Below are 16,863 nucleotides of genomic sequence, written 5' to 3'. Positions count from 1 at the left end.
CTAAAATATGACGTGGAAATGTTATTAAATTACGTCATTATAACTTAATTTCCATTTTTGTATTGTAAAATGTCATGTCATTTCACATCAATGTCTTCATATAACACATAAACAACGTTTTTATTTCAAACGTTGTGGCAACTATTTCAAAACATTAATAAATACGATTCTTTATCCTATCTTTGTTTTGGCGTTAATTATAGCATGATTTTACCAGGTTCAATTATTAATTTTTAACTTAAACTGCTACAGCAATTTTTGTTTTAAAAATGTATTATTTTCAACATTAAAATATAATGAAATCACCCACGCCAAGGAGGTTATGTTTAACAGTAGCTTTAGTTTGTGTGTCTGTTAGCAGGATAGCTTAAAATGTTATAGATGAATTCTTATAATTTTTTTAGGAAGGGTTTGCCCTTCACACCAGGCAAAACTAGGTCTATGTCATAATATGTGGTGGAGGTCCGCGCTTTCCGAATGTTTTCCAGTTAAAATATGTTTTTTTTTCAAACTAAAACTTTATTATACGTCATTTAACGGTCGCTATTTACTGTTTTATGTATTTTTTAAATGTTATCATATTGCTTCAAACCATCACTTTATTCACGGGTCTATACTCTAACATGTCATACTTTAATTGTGTTTATCCACTGACTCCAAGAACATTATTTAAAGCGGGAGGGTCGTCACCTGCGCACGCGCGGGAATTGAGTCCCAAGCGACGATAACAACACACGCTAAAACGCAAAGGCTCATGGGTAGACGCTTGTTTGTAAACAATGACACGCTATGGCCATCTGACGCACGACTCCCTCGCTTTAAGTTGTTTTAGGGTACAATGATACCCTATGGTAAAAATATAAAGTAATTTTTACATATATCATGACATGTCATGTCATGGGGTCACCGTGTATTTATTCATTTCTAGAAGCATTACAAAGTATATAACTGTTAGAGATTATTTTAACGACGACAAGTTTTCTATGGTGTGCTCCATGATAACCACTACTAAATCTCTATTGTATGCATATTATTTGGCGGTTTTTCTAAACATAAATTAAAAATGATTTTTTAAAAGTTCACATACTGTTGACTAATACTTTAATAATTCATTTGACATGGAATATTGTCACCCAGGCTGCTATATGTGTTGAGTAAAAATTAATAGTTTTAAAATATTCTGAATAAAGATATAGCATTTTGTTAATAACTGCTGTATTCTAAAAATGTGGTTTGTATAATATTATAAAAAACATAGATATTCGCAACGATAAACGTAATTACTTACGTTTATAAACGAAGTTGGACTCATTTCTGTTGGTTATAATGTTTGTGAAAAACGTAATTTTGATCAATTTCATAATCCTATGACGTTTTCAGTCAACAGCTGTGTTTAACTGTTAGAAAGTTTATACACCGTCGATATGCCATGATGCAAATAAAATAACATGGGTTCGAAGTTGCGCCCTCCGCGGCTAGAAGCTCACTGTCATCGATGTAAGCGTATGAGGGCGCTTATTAGGTGGAACAAATATGTCTTGCTATCATGATATAACCAGCATCAATTCACTTTGAAATTTATTATAGCAGAAACACTGTCCGAGTTGCAAAAGTCTGAAATTCTGCGAGAAAATGTGTCATTAGTGTATACTTGATGTTTATTTTCACATTATTTTAGTTGCTTACAAAGTTGCAAACAAATATTGCAACAAGATTTGAAAGCAATCCGGACAGTGTTGCTACAATTGCTGTAAATTGGTTTCGTAAGACGATTACCGAAGGTTTAAGACAAGATCAGACAAGAAAACAATGTTTGGCTTTTTTCTGTAAATATTCCGAAAAGTATAGCTTTATGATTCCTGGTCCATTGAAACTATCGGAAGAATTTACAGCGGACTTCCTATCGAAGCATCGCAGCTGACAAAATTAACGATTTGGACGAAACGTTTTTGAATAAACACTGTTATTAATTCATTTCATTTGTTACAGGCACTTAATTTGACTAAACTAAGTAAATGACAAGAAACATAGACTGAAATTGATGGCTGATTTATGACAAGTTGAATATAAAATACTAGTATAGGAAAAAAGGTTTATTCGCTGGATTTTATTTTGACTGAATCATTTTTCAGCGAAAATTCATTCCAAGCGAAAATACAGTATTCCACAGTATGCGCTGGAGATGGTTAATTCGATACCTACTGGAATACATAAAAACAGGATGATAATGAAATGATAATATACAATATATATAATATAGTATAATATAAATTCGTCTCGCTGTTCAGTCACGGCGGAACAGCGTTGTGTCATGTCACTGTTTCAGGTCACGTCAAACGTTTGTGCGGGTAGTATATGCACCCTGGTAAGGTGACATCAGTTCTATATTAGTATATCTATTATTGACACACCCCTTAACAGTATTCGTATTATGCATTGTTGAACTTTCATTGAGTTTTAGTCACGTGACAACCCGTTTCTCTCCTGGTACTGAACACCGTTTGCTCCGTGTCTTATTCGGATGACTGTATTATATAATCACCTTCTGTGCCCTGCAACGAGGCCATCATAGAACCAGATGTTTTCATTGGAATGGGATTATGTTATAATTATAGTACGGTTGTTTCAATGTCAATTCATATTTTCCCGTGGTCTTGGTCAGTTTCTATTGTAAGAACGCAATATAGGTTAATACGGACATCGTCGTCACTTTATCGATAGGAGCGTTCTTGATTTTACCAGTCGGGTGCGCGCAAAACCACAACATTCCCTCGATGTTGGCGCCCTTTTCACTCGATTGGTGTTCCGGGGGTCGGGCGAATGGGGGCATATTCGTACTCAGCCTGTGGTAATGATCTATTTATTGTCTAATAAAAACAACTAGACATGACGTTTTGAATTCGATTTCCACATTTTTAATATCATCGTCCATTGTTGTACACTTTTTTAACAGATGAAAACGCTGTGGGAATAATTCCGTTACTCATGAAAAATACGGTTAAAGAGGGGAAGGCGTCACCTGCGCCATAGCGTGTCGCTGTTTACAAATAAGCGCATGCGCAGATGACAATCCCTCCGCTTTAACCTCAGACTAGTAATCAAATAATAGTCTGGGGGGTTAATCGGATAATTTGCAACAATGACGTTTCATCGGAATAATTACCGACATCACGCACTGTGTAGCGACAACGTTTAACGAACGCGTGACGCAAGTTCTGTAGTAGAGAAATCAATAAAGCTTCCACAAACAGTTTAGACGACTGATTCAGAAATGACCCCTAACAATTTGGCGGATAAAAGTACAATGTTTCATACTGTAGGGCATTACTACTTTAACAGCACACCTCGACCTAACCTAGATACAATATAATAGAATCGGAATACGTGCGTTGACTGTCGACAATTATTACCAGCGATATTATAGTGAACGTTAAAGTAAAAACAAATTTCAAGCTCCATAATGATTTACCTGGTACCTTTGGTTGAAAATATCAATGGAATAACTTAATTAAAACTAAAACAATTCATTGCGTATTGCGTTCCCCGAAAGTGACCTCATTAAATAAATAAACACTGCCATGTGGGAAATCATCGTCCGTCGCTACATTGGCTGCGTTCGATGAGAGACACAGCGGTGTTATTGAATAAGATCACCAGGTTTGACCGCGTGAAGGTGACCGTGCGAAGGTGACATATTGGAAGCGAGGCAAATGTCGCCGCTGCTAACAATGTGTATTAACGCACTGTGAAAAACGCGAAATGTTGAAAAAATATTCGACAATACATAATGTGAAATAAGCAACGATCAATATAAATTCCACCAAGTTTAACGTTTCCTTATGGGCTTAGGTCATTTACACCCTGAAATGCTTTGAATAGGGGTTCTTAGAAAACGTGTTTTGGGGTAAGGATGAGACGTGGTATTCCGAGCACTGTTGCAATCGGCAAGGTAGGTGCGAGTTGCAAGGCAGCTTGAAGCTCAACGGCGGTATATATTAATACAGTCATGGTGTCGGTCAAGCACACTAAAACCTCAATGACGTAACTTGATATAGATAAGATAAACAATGTCCTCACCGATTTTAATGAAAATGAATGATAAACCCATTTCCAAGTACCCTTAATTTGTGCTGCTTAGAATTGTATTGTATGCCCGATGAATTTGTTTTATGTCAAATTGTTTCGACATGAGTGTAGGTAAATGATGGGGAAAATCGGTCAGCAGAATTTGGTCACCAAACTGATAAAGAAACCCAGTCGTAGTAGAACAAAATATCTTCTTGAACAATATAATGGCCCATATTTCAATTTAAAGGGGGATGCAGAAGAGTCAGTATTTAATATTACTATTTTAAAGCGGGAGGGTCGTCCCCTGCGCACGCGCGGGAATTGAGTCCCAAGCGACGATAACAACACACGCTAAAAACGCAAAGGCTCATGGGTGGACGCGTGTTTGTAAACAATGACACGCTATGGCCATCTGACGCACGCGCAGGTGACGACATCCCCGCTTCAAAGTCAGTGAGTTCTTTAAAACGTGGTATGAACTATGGAAATACATATAAACACAGTCACTCTATAAAGCTAAATTGAAAACAAATAAAGAGTAAACAAACAGTTTCTGGGAATTAAATGTGCGACCCCCCCCCCCCATCGATTTCAAATACTCAACTCTCAATCTTCTTCAATGAATACATTTGTTCATCGTTTACGACAATGGTTTCTTACGTGAATTGGTGAGCAAAATTTTGCTCGCCACTCATCCAACTTCTTCAGGCATGCACCGGGCATACTTTTAAACACGCCGAATCCACTCAGTTGTCCACGCGTAGAGAAAGTGACATCAATGAATTATCCAGGATTTCCCGCGTCACTAACAAAAGAATGACCTGGTAGATCAAACCATTATACTAGAGGTTGGAAGGCTATGCACCCGAGGACTTAACAACATTATTATTGTTTTTGGCAATGTATCGGTGTTTGAATATTCGGCATCGGCTGCTCGTATACTTAGAAATATCACTAATTTTGAAGCAACGATTGCAAACACACAGTGGCACACCAATAGTCACAGCGACGACACATAGTTACTGTAACCGTCCCTCCTTAAAAAAGAATGTAATCGTCCGGTGATACAAAATCATTGATGGGCACGGTGTACTTTATCGTCAGAAAGGTACCGGCATCTGACTATTTAAGACTACTGTTTCCAACTGCCCTCGTGGTTCGATACATTTTATGAAAATTAAGTTCTGGAAAAAATACTGTTTACTATGGATACGAACATGACTGTGTTGGGGATTGAGCTTGAGAGCGTTTCTGCGAACTTGTCCGCCCTACAGATCAACGCTGATCAGTTTTTTCTATTGGTAATGGCATGTCTAGTTTTCTGTAAGTATCAATATCTATTGAATTGTAATGTATCCAGCGATGAGAGACATATGTACTATTTGAGATTTTCTCTTTCAACCACTGGATACGAAATTTAAAAAAAAAAAAAAAACTAGCGAATTTTCACAGAGATTGTGGTCGTAGTCACGGTGGTTATACAACTGATGTGTAGTACATGGAGTACGCACCTGTATGTGAATCGATACTTAACATACTACATTGTTGCATTGTACCACAGTATGACAAATATTTTAACTTTGTCGTAATTCGAAAAACGATCGTAATTTAGCGTGAAACGCCATTATAAAATGTAGCTGACCATTGCAATGAAATTATGTATTGAAATGAATTAGTCTATGGTCCATTGTAACATACGGTCAGGGAGCTCTTTGTTAGAATACATCGATCCATTCATCCCGAAATAACCTTGAATAATTCATCTTTTCTGTAGTTATGCAATGTGGGTTCGCCTTCTTGGAAGCAGGCTCTGTTAGAAGTAAAAATACAACGAATATATTAATCAAGAACGTTCTTGATGTATGTAAGTATTGTCCGGCGTTGCCCTTGATTGCTGGTGACATATGGCTCGAGATTACGAGCTTTTCTAATGTTAATGAGATGAATAACAGTTATAACTTGTTTTGAATAGACATGCATGTTGTTTACAGCAGTCACAGACTTTGTTATGTTTAATTAATTTCAACTTTTATTAGTGCTTTTGGTTTTTTTAATATTTCATGCGAAAACAAAATAATTGCACGGATAAAAGGTACTACACCTGCATAATGGGCATGTGCGCACATTTCAGCGCATATAACTGTCAATATTCACAAACGATCTGTGATTTCGTTATTATTGACCGGATTGTAGGTAAAGTTCTTTGACTACCTACGAACCTAACAATGTATCACTCCGCATGAGTGTGTGACTGTGATTGATTGGGAGACTAATTGCAATGCACGCAAGTCTATTCAAAGAACCAATGATGAATGTACGTGGCCCTGGACATGAATAATAAGTCTTAATTAAAATTGATTTAGTTCGGACAGATGGATATAAATTAGGAAGGTTAGCTTCGAAAACAACACGGACAATACATGTTAATGTCTACCACTTGCGCGTAATGAGTGCTGCAACTTCGCCACAGGTAGTCGCAATGAAAGAGTACCCAAACAATGACAGGTAGTCTACCGAACTGGTCTGAAATGTTAGTATGACAAATGACTAAAGAACACTTGGGGGGGGGGGTAAAAGAATTTTTTGGTGAAAATTGGTCAATAATTATTTGTCCATAATCGGCCCAAAAAACTATTTTAGTTCTTCGAAATCTGGCTCATGTCTACTATTTTGCCTATCTTTTCCATGTGAGTACCCCTCCCCTCCCTTCCCAGTGTGTTGCGATGTGGTGGGTCGTACAACAGATTGTGGTTGTTTTTACTTGCAAAATAAAATGTTCCTGATTTGTTTTTTTCATTTCAGGGCTAGGCGCATTTGCCTACTGGGCCATGGGCTATGCGTTTGCTTTCGGGGGAGGCAATGCGTTCATCGGGTACAGACACTTTTTCTTCGAAGGCTTCAGTCGTTCTTTAATGTCACATTGGTTTTTCCATTTTGTGTTCGCGGCAACTGCTGCGACGATTGTCTCTGGTGCTATGGCTGAACGAACAGAGTTTGCCGCATACCTTATTTACAGTTTTCTTATAACAGGTAGGTGACGTCATCGTGACGTCATTATATCAGTGTATTATATAAAAAATAACAACAATAATAATAAATGTATTCATATGCAGCACACACCGGCCCGAATGTATACATTATTATAAGAATAGAGAATTTATGCAAAATAAAATCATTCCAAGGATATTGTGTTCAATTGCGATTGAATTCCAAGTACATTTTCTAACTGACGTATTCTCGTTCAACCATCTATCCGTCCCAACACGTAAACATGTAATTGCAATACCTGGAATGTCAGTAAAACGTGTTACACCATGATATAATAAAAATAAAATGAAAGTACAAATTTGTCATCAGACATATAACAATGAAAGGAGCTGCTTGACAATGGAGTTTGATCCGTTGCCATAGTAACTCGTCTTCTTGGTGTACCATTATTTATATAAAGGTTGGGTATGTTTGGTGGACAATGGTACTTCTATCTAATATATTCAATGTAAAGCATTTATTTCTACCCACTTCACCAGGTTTTGTGTACCCCGTTGTGAGTCACTGGGCGTGGGCTGATAACGGATGGCTGTTAGTTGGACCCGGGAATGGGATCTCTTATCAGGTATGCTATCTACCTGTACTCTAGTAATAACCGCAGAGATGATGATATTTTGTCTTTTGTTCGGGCACATCTAAACATGATTTACATAAACAATTTACGATTTTTAATTCTGACGTGGCGCATCAAAGCGATACGTCGTTGTGGTCTTCGATAGGAGTCCCAGCGACTTGCAAAACGCGTGTATGTTACACGGATTGTTTACACGCTGTGAGACGACTCACAATGCGTTTTAAGTGACTAACTTGCGATGGAATGGATGGAAATCCGGAATTTCATCTCATAATTTTATTAAAATTTGGAAGTTTGATGGTTGAGGTTGAAAACCTACACAAACAAACGGGACATTGCTTTTTGTTGATTTCATTTGCATATTCTCGTGTGTTATTCACAAAAGAATATGAATATATTTATATACCGGTTACATACATTTAACTTCGGGCTACTGTCACTACAGCGCTTTCAGAAAAACCGTTTCCAGTATTTTTCAGATTGTAAACATGATATTATATTTACAAATTTGAAACTGCCATTGACCAATCGAAATGATCGCCGTGACGTCACCGCGGGTGAATACGTACACGACCCTGAAAACGACAACACAGTGCGTATGCAGAGGCAGACCGAAAATAGAATGATTATAGCCAGTCCAGTTGCGGATGTAAATAAAACGTTCAATACATTTTATTAACTACTTGAAGAATACAGAATTTTTTTAAAGCATTGTAGTTAAGCCGTAAACCCTACTATGCTCGGTGGATTAAGTAAAAGATGGTATAGCAACATTAGAAAAGAGGGTTTCAATAGCAACGATGGGAATAATTTTATATTGGCTTTGGTTTCACCAAACATTTCATCATCAAAAACTGAATTTGGTAATACAAAATCAATAAAAGTAAGACTTGTATTTTACTAGTAGTCAAAAAAAGAGAAAAAAAAAACAAGTGTAATAAATATAAAAACAATAAATCGATCTGAATAAATAGCACAACCCTAAATTTTAAAAGAAGTAACTATTCTTCATGGCCATTCTATGCATTCATTTGCATTTACATAACGTGTCCATCTTTTGACACAAATAAATTTGTTTCATAATATACAATTGATGATGGCTCATAGTCAGTATTTAATAATTGCCGAATACTACGATTACCATGAATTGTATAAATGGGTATCACGTTATATAATACATTTGTAAGTATTAATAGAATACTCTGACGCAAAAAAAAAGCATTCTCTTCATCTTTATAAATATTTATAAATTCCAATGGCAGCTGAATCCAAACAGCCAATCAACGAAAACAGTGCACAGTGACATCATTTGAAAAACCCAAATCAGCCTGAGCAAATAGAAATCTTTCGGTTCGGTTTGAAATGTAGAATTTACTAGTATAAATATTTCTAAAGACACAACGACTAGAGTAAGGTTGTCTATAATCGATGTGGTGTTTCAACATCGAAGCAGTGATTATATTTACCGTCATCACTTGCAATCATACCAACACGTCAGGAGAGACATTCAATAACTACATATATGGAACTACATATTATTATCAAAAAAGATCTGATGCAAACTTAATCAAGTCCCAATTCCTTCATAAAAAAGCAAAACACATACATTGTACTTTTCCAGTCACACACTATAATATATATATATACACGACAAAATATTGAAAGGAACTTTGAGTGGCCGGGGTGAATGAAACGTGAACCATTGCCTGGCCGACGAAGACAGACTGTATGAACCGAGAATGATTCCGTATATCTTTACAACTTGTAGGACTTTGCTGGTAGTGGTGTTGTCCATGTTGTGGGTGGTATGGCTGCACTGGTCGGAGCGGTCATTCTTGGACCTCGTATTGGTCGATTTGAGAATGGCAAACCAGTCACTGGCTTATCAGGACACACAGTACCGGTAAGTATGTGTGGAGAAAGTGAGCTGAAAATGTCACCGTTATTTTAAGATTTTAAGTTTGGTTATTTGCATTAAATTTGGTACATTTTAATGAAACGTCCTATTAATAAGTGTTATTCAAAATGGCTGCTACTTAAAGTAGCAGTAAACATGGAAACTGTATTTTTGTTTAGGATTTCTCCAATCGCTTTGATACACAGTCAGCTGGCGTACAAGGGATAATGAAATAAATGTGATTAATCTACCGATATTTACTATATATGGTGGTAAACATCTTGAATATGGCTAGAAACTAAATAAAGAGATCACATTTATTGTGTTATCACGTGCACGCCAGCTGAGTGTGATTTGACAAAAAAATAATTGACACTTATTTGAAAAAAAACCGTCTGCCTCACTCTGCCTCAAACTATTCTCAATATGGCTTTTCTCCGAACTTCGATATTAACTTATACATCTGTTTATGGTATTGATTTTTACCAGCTGGTTGCTCTGGGCGGCTTCATTCTGATGTTCGGATTTTTAGCATTCAATGGAGGATCCCAGGCCAGTATATCGCAACCAGGCGACGGTTATGTGGTCGCCATAGCTATCGTCAATACCGTCATATCTGGTAGTCTAGCGGCGTTAACATCTTTGACAATACGAAGAATGGGATTATCTGGCGGAGGACAGTGGAGTTTGCTGACAACCATAAACGGCGCCCTCACAGGCATGGTAGGTTTATGTATATCCTCGGGCGCGGACATCCGGGCATTTTCACCGCTTGGCAACCCTGGCGGTGAAAACAAAGGCCAAAAACTCGCAGAAAACGGTACTTTGGGATGGTGGTTGAGACTCCCCTGAACAGTATAACAAGATTAGCCCTACGTGTGTAACATATATGAATTTGGTTGTTCAGGATTACTTCAGCAGCGCAAAAAGAGACCATAGAAATGCATGTACAGTGGTGCGCGTCTTTGCAACGTGGAACGTCTTGTGACGTAGCTCCGCCCCCGAGGATACTAGTACACAACTACTGTACTCCGCTCGAGTATTTATTTATTTATTTATTTATTTATTTATTTATTTATTTATTTATTTATTTATTTATTTATTTATTTATTTATTTATGTTGTCTTCAGGTCGCAATTTGTGCCGGATGCTGCTGTGTTTATGCTTGGGGCGCTGCCATCATTGGAGTCCTCTCTGGTATTATATACATCGTTGTCAGCTGGCTTGTTCTGAAAGCAGGAATTGATGATCCACTTGACGCTGTTGCTGGTAATCATACAATTTCAAACTTTGTTGTGTTTCCAAATAATACGAAAACATCAATCTGCAGATTCTCGATATTCCTGTACGGAATTGTTGCAATTTTGGAATTGAAGTTTTTAGAGAAACGGTGTATATAACATATTTTACGATAACTCGCTTATTATTGTGTTTCAGTGCATATGGGTGGTGGAGTGTGGGGCGTTTTATCGGCGCCGATTCTCGCAGTGGACACTGGTATCGTGTTCAATATATCAAGTCCGTTATCATGGGAGGTCAGTAAACGTCACTATTGCCCGAGATTATTTAGTATGTCCAGCCCTATGTCACGTCCGTACTTTTCCCCACTGAGAATAGTATGGTCGTATTTCACCATTGTTCACAATACTTTGCTGCCTTGTAATTCAGATGAAGATAAACAAATTTACTTGAGTAGGGACGATTGACAGTAGGTTTGAGCTATGGCTTATCTGTGACAAATTGAGTAGATATCTAAAAATAAACACAAGAGACCTGCAGTCTCCTAACAATTCGTGCGTCATCATACTAGACTTTCTATAATTTATGGTTCAGACGTCCTGTACATAACAACACGGCTACTAAAAAGGATACCGTAATTAGAAATAAACCCGAGTGTTGTATACATACTTTATCTCTTTATTAATATTATGTATGTCCTCGATGCCTGGTAACGTTATACGTATGCATACACTTGAGTTCCCAAACTCGATAGAAACCCAGTCGACATTGAAATACTGGTGTTTCTTTTTGTCTCGAACGTCTAAGTTTACCCCTGTACGTATACGCGGGGCAGTGTGGTCGTTACCATTGAATGCAACGAGACACAGAAGAAAATACGTTTCGTACTGCCTAAGCTGATCAGTTGTGTTTCATACACATGTATGTATGTAGTATGTGCATTCACGTGAAATAATGCCTTGGAGTTACACCTCAAAGGTTGATTTTGATGAAGGGGTGTTGTACGTTACATGACCTTGACAACGACACAGTGCCAGTCCTCTGCATGCAAAAACAAAAACATTGTTGCACGTTCACCTAGAATGTCCAGAATGTTAGTGTTGCCACGGTAGCCATTTTAGCGTTACACTATATGTTAATGCATGGAAGTATAAACCCCATAGTTCCATGGTTAATGCTACCATTATTGTATATATATATACAGTGTGCACAGGGCCAAAAACTATAATGACAATACGATAGAACCCCAGCTGCTTCCGTCTGTTTTCTCTATTTTTGGTAGCGAAGCGGAAAAACAGACTAAGGCAGCTGGGGTAGTAGCACATCAGAACTCAATGTTGCATTATAACATTCTGGTGCTTGAATGCCAGTCAGTTGACTGAAACGTTTCCCGAACAGCTTGCACGGTAGACGTTTTACCATTCTAGCATAAAGACACGTGCTATAGTCGACTGCACGATTTTAGCACACCCTAGAAGCAAAACAATGTGTACACATGAATTTGCTAAACTGCCGTAGTCGATGTTCACATGTAGTTTCACTTTAACAACTTGATCACATACGAAAGGTTCTCCCTGAAACGGGAGTTAGCATGTGTTTTCGATGAAGTCATTGGTCGTCTGACTCGTACAAACATGATGGATGCATGTTTGATAATTTTTGGTATTGACATACACTGCTATATATTGACTACCATGCACACATAGTCTAGTTAACGCGCTTCAGTCGTCGGGCTGCGCGTGGCTGAATACCAAGGGACCTGTATTGAACTCGGCGCGGCGCGACAATTGTGGTGCTTTAACTAGATAGTTTCGTGTGGACTTGCAGTCTCTGTTCCTGACAGATTAGTCAAGATGAATACAACAACATTTCTAATTTAATAAGATTTTTTTTACTCAAGGCACTTGGATGGAACTTTGCTGGCCTTGCTGCGATCATGGGTTGGACTGCTATCATTTCCATTCTATTATTTGGTGTAATGAAGTTTGCCGGAATATTACGAGTAGAAGCGACTCTGGAATTAAAAGGTAAGCAACGCATTTGGTGAGACAAACTGCAGGTGACGACCCTCCACGAAAATTCGAAGGTTAAAATATAAAATCATAGTGATACCTATGGCAAAATGATGGTTAACGGTAATTCGTATTTCAGTACTCGTTGTTTTATTTATTTCACCAATGATCATGAGTCGAAACAATAATTACGAACGATATTCTCAATGTAATCATACACCATCGCCATAACGGTCACCGGTTTCTCCTTCTTCCCAGGTCTTGACATTCCAAAGCACGGTGAGCCGGCGTACCCGATCGAGAGCTATGGTCATGGATGGGGCAGTATGGGGATGACTTTATTGACTGCGCCTGTGAACGGTACAGAGACTTCGCCTGTGAGTGGCGTGGAGACCGTGCGTATGAACGGCATAGACAACCAAGGTAAGGAAGGCACGCGTAGCGCGTGTGACTTGAACGCTAGATGGGTCGTTCAACTCGATGACTTCGTTAGATCTGTAGTTATTTGTAATTTTAAAATACAGCTATTATCTCAAAAACTGACAACTACAGATACAACAATAGCGACGTTCCGATAGGTCTCCCTATTTACATTACCAAAGAGCCTCGTCGATAAATGGCGCTTTCTATAGAAAAGATTAAGCCTAAATGTCTTTGTACTATTCGATCTTACAGCACTTGTAATGGACCATCCAACCTTGAGAGAAACAACTCCGGTTAAAGGTAATTTAACGATTTAGAATATTTCGGAGAAACATTTTTGTTATCGGATTAATTACGAATAATCGCCAGCATGACGTTTTATTTACAAATACGAGCGAAAACAGAAAACCGACGGATTCACAATAACTGTCCATTCACGAGTACCCGTACTTTCTGTTTGCAGGTTCACCAAAAACTTGTCGATCAATTGGTGTGATGGTAAATATGGAAGTGGAAAACGCGACAGACCAGTTAGAGGTTGACGAAACTGTATCAACTTTCATGTAATTAGTACAGAGACGATCCAACACAACGGACTGCCAATTTTACTTTCCACCAATGCGAAAGTGAAAAGTTGATGTGTGTCACGTGACCGTGACCGGCAGCTTCAAGATCAGCTTGCCCGTCGTGTATAGTTTTTTTTATTTGCATTCAATTCTCAAAGACGAAAATAATGACTAAGGAATAATGATGGTATTATTAAATCTAATTTTCAAATGTGTTTATTATAAACTAAAATAAAAAAGAAGTCATAAAGGCGGAAGACCAAAATGGCGAATAGATACATATCTCCACGTTTTCATTAAATGATCAAGTTGCGCAAAGTCTATGACAATTATTTGACCAAAAACTTTAGAGACAAGGCATCCGTCACCGGGTCCTATGAAGCTCACTGTCATCAGAATGAAAACCACTACGAACAATAAAATAGCAAATATATCGAGAAATGTCAAACATTTGGAAGATCTGGTTCTGTAAACGTCTATTTGGTCACACTTTTGGGAGTAGGTGGGGTTGAGTGTTGTGCCATTGTATCGATCAAGTATTGGTATTGTGTCAATATCGGAGATCCGTTTAAAATCTCGGATCGTTCCTACTGTGTCAGTTTCACTACGCGCGTCATAAAAACACATTTCCGGAAGACGATTACTATCAGTAGTAGTACATTTCAATTCAGAACTTTCGCCGCATTTCTCAACTTTTATAAAATGTTCTGGCGAAGAATTTAACTCCCTTATTTTATATTTATTATCGCGAGTGGGGCTAGTATCTATGACGCAACTATCGCCGCCTTCTCGCTGTGCCCACTCTGTAACTTGTAAGTTATCGCCTGTAATCAAATGCGGGCCATTGTTTAAGTTTTCGGGTTGTAATTTGCACCGGTCATCTTCACTAGAAGCGTCCACACCGAAAACAAACTCTAGCAGATGTAGTGCAAGTGACCTGAATACTATATTTCCGAGATGTTCCAATGATGATGTTGTATGTGGTTGATTCAGCATTTCGTTACCGCCACCGTTCTCCTGGCTTTCCAATGTCCAATTTATATCGTTGACCCTAACTACGGGAAGAGATGCGGGTGTTTCCTGTTCCAGTAAAGGCGAACAGTTGCCACGTGCACTAAGAAATAAAAGAATTGTATCGTATTCATTAAGTTGAAACATGAACCACATCAAGTGTATTACATCGACTTTGCAACGTGGCGATACATCGTAATACAATAGTACTGAACAAAAATGTCAAAAAAGTGATCAAAGTTATCCATATTGAACGGGCTTTGACTAATAAAAAGTTCGGACGTGCAAACGTAATCCCGACGATACACTGGTGTCCGTAAATCATAATACAATCACATGATCACTCACTTTGCTAAAAGTGTCTCTATTTTGTCTAAACGGTTCCTGATATCCAAGTCATTATGCGAAATGCTCTCAATTTTGTCAGCCACTTTCAGTAGTTGTGTTTCGCACTTCCGTAACCCCTGCAACAGTCCGATCCGTTCAGCCATGTTCCAAACCTCCTCAATGGCTCCACTCGCGTTAACAATGTGTGTACTGATTGTCGACGAAATCAGAGGATACTCCTGAAATGACAAGTCGTGAAATAACATTCAATTGTGCAATTTGAGAAATCCGTGAAGCTACCCTCGGACTGAGTTTCGTATTTTGTTTTGAATCTGACGCTAGCTTCACGCTCGTTCATTCCAGTTCATTTCTATATATCGCGCCCTCTAGTGACGGGGCGTCAAAATGACGTACTGTATGAATGTCGCTATTTTTGCTGATAAGCGAATTTTGCTAAATTAATTCCGCGTGAGCATTTTGTACAAATCGACAACTGTGAGGGCGTGATTTATAGGGAAAGAGGATTGTACGGATGTGCTCAAAATTCAAGTAGGCGATATTCTTCTAAATACAGATTGTAATGTGGTATGTATATTATAAAAACCGAAAATAAAAATAATGTGGTGTTAGAAAGTGAGTTTTTTTTCATTTATTACAATATACAGCGTTCACTGGTTTCCCTTACGAAATGTGGTCTTGTTAAAATGTATATAGCATGTACACATCTCGAAATAAAATGAACAATACCTTAAGTCTGTGTAAAGTAGTCGTCAATTCGTTACGTATGTGTTCCTTAGTTGCCGTACACAGTTCCTTGTCGTAGTTTAATTGGTCTTCCAATAATGCGCCCTCCTCTAATATTTCTTTGACCAACTCGTAAAATTCCACTTCCATTTTTTTGTTTTCTGACAGCTTTATCTCAATCAACACTAGCTCTTCGCGTATGTACGTGTGCGAGGCGGCGTTAAGATAAAAATGGGTGTTGTCGCGACAGTCGTCGTTTACGTTAAGCAAAATATTGGAGAGCTGGCGGCCGAGTTCGGTAAGTGACGAACGTTCGGTAATACCGGGGGTCGATGTGTCGCCTGTAGCTTCTGCAAATACGTTGTTGACTATATTTGTAACAGTTTCCAACAACCGAACTCTGTGATCTGCATCTGTTGTTCCGTCTTGTGATACTTCGCAGTTAGCAATTTGTTCGGCGCCTGGTTCTGTGTTCGGCGACACATTAGCTAACGTTGTTACAAAATCGTCATCGTTTTTTCTATTGAAATTGAGCAATTCGGTCTTTAAAATGTCGTCAATCTGGTGGTGTTTCATATGAAGTCTCTCAATTTGTTTTTGAAGCACATCTTTAAAACTTCTTAACGTAGAACGTTTTCTCATTATTCGAAGGTTTCCACGCGCGTGTAGTAGACGGTCCTCTTGCGGTTGAACGTTCGTCTCTGAACAAGTGCGCACAAAACGTTGGTGGGGATCAAATCCGGGGAGCGGGTCGCTGTCATTGTTCGAACGATGACTTTCCATTGTAAGCAGAGTGATATTTGATAAATAAATGTTACGTTGGAAAATTTATAGTTTACGACTGTAGCACACCCGGTATGAAACAGCGGAAACCAATTTTGAAGTCAGCGTACGGAACATGCGGACACAGCTTCCATGACGACAATGGAACTAAACTCGTCCAGTGTCAAGCGC

General features: G+C 38.3%; 1 protein-coding gene across 1 annotated transcript; it reads left to right on the top strand.

Moving 5' to 3' along the window:
• The first annotated feature begins 5,180 nt into the window (after nt 1-5,180).
• LOC100313550 (ammonium transporter-like protein) lies at nt 5,181-15,798 on the top strand. The gene is made up of 12 exons (NM_001168028.1): nt 5,181-5,391; nt 5,843-5,932; nt 6,871-7,098; nt 7,596-7,681; nt 9,459-9,593; nt 10,077-10,310; nt 10,718-10,856; nt 11,025-11,122; nt 12,727-12,853; nt 13,097-13,261; nt 13,514-13,561; nt 13,725-15,798. Exons 1-12 carry the CDS (start codon nt 5,274-5,276, stop codon nt 13,826-13,828), a joined length of 1,572 nt encoding a protein of 523 aa, NP_001161500.1. The 5' UTR covers nt 5,181-5,273; the 3' UTR covers nt 13,829-15,798.
• The last annotated feature ends 1,065 nt before the right edge of the window (nt 15,799-16,863 follow it).

The sequence above is a fragment of the Saccoglossus kowalevskii genome, chromosome 1, assembly GCF_978046115.1.
Source record: "Saccoglossus kowalevskii chromosome 1, keSacKowa6.1, whole genome shotgun sequence".
NCBI classification, from domain to species: Eukaryota; Metazoa; Hemichordata; class Enteropneusta; family Harrimaniidae; genus Saccoglossus; species Saccoglossus kowalevskii.
The sequence above is the reverse complement of the archived record's forward strand: the minus strand, read 5'-3'. Positions and strand labels throughout refer to the sequence as shown.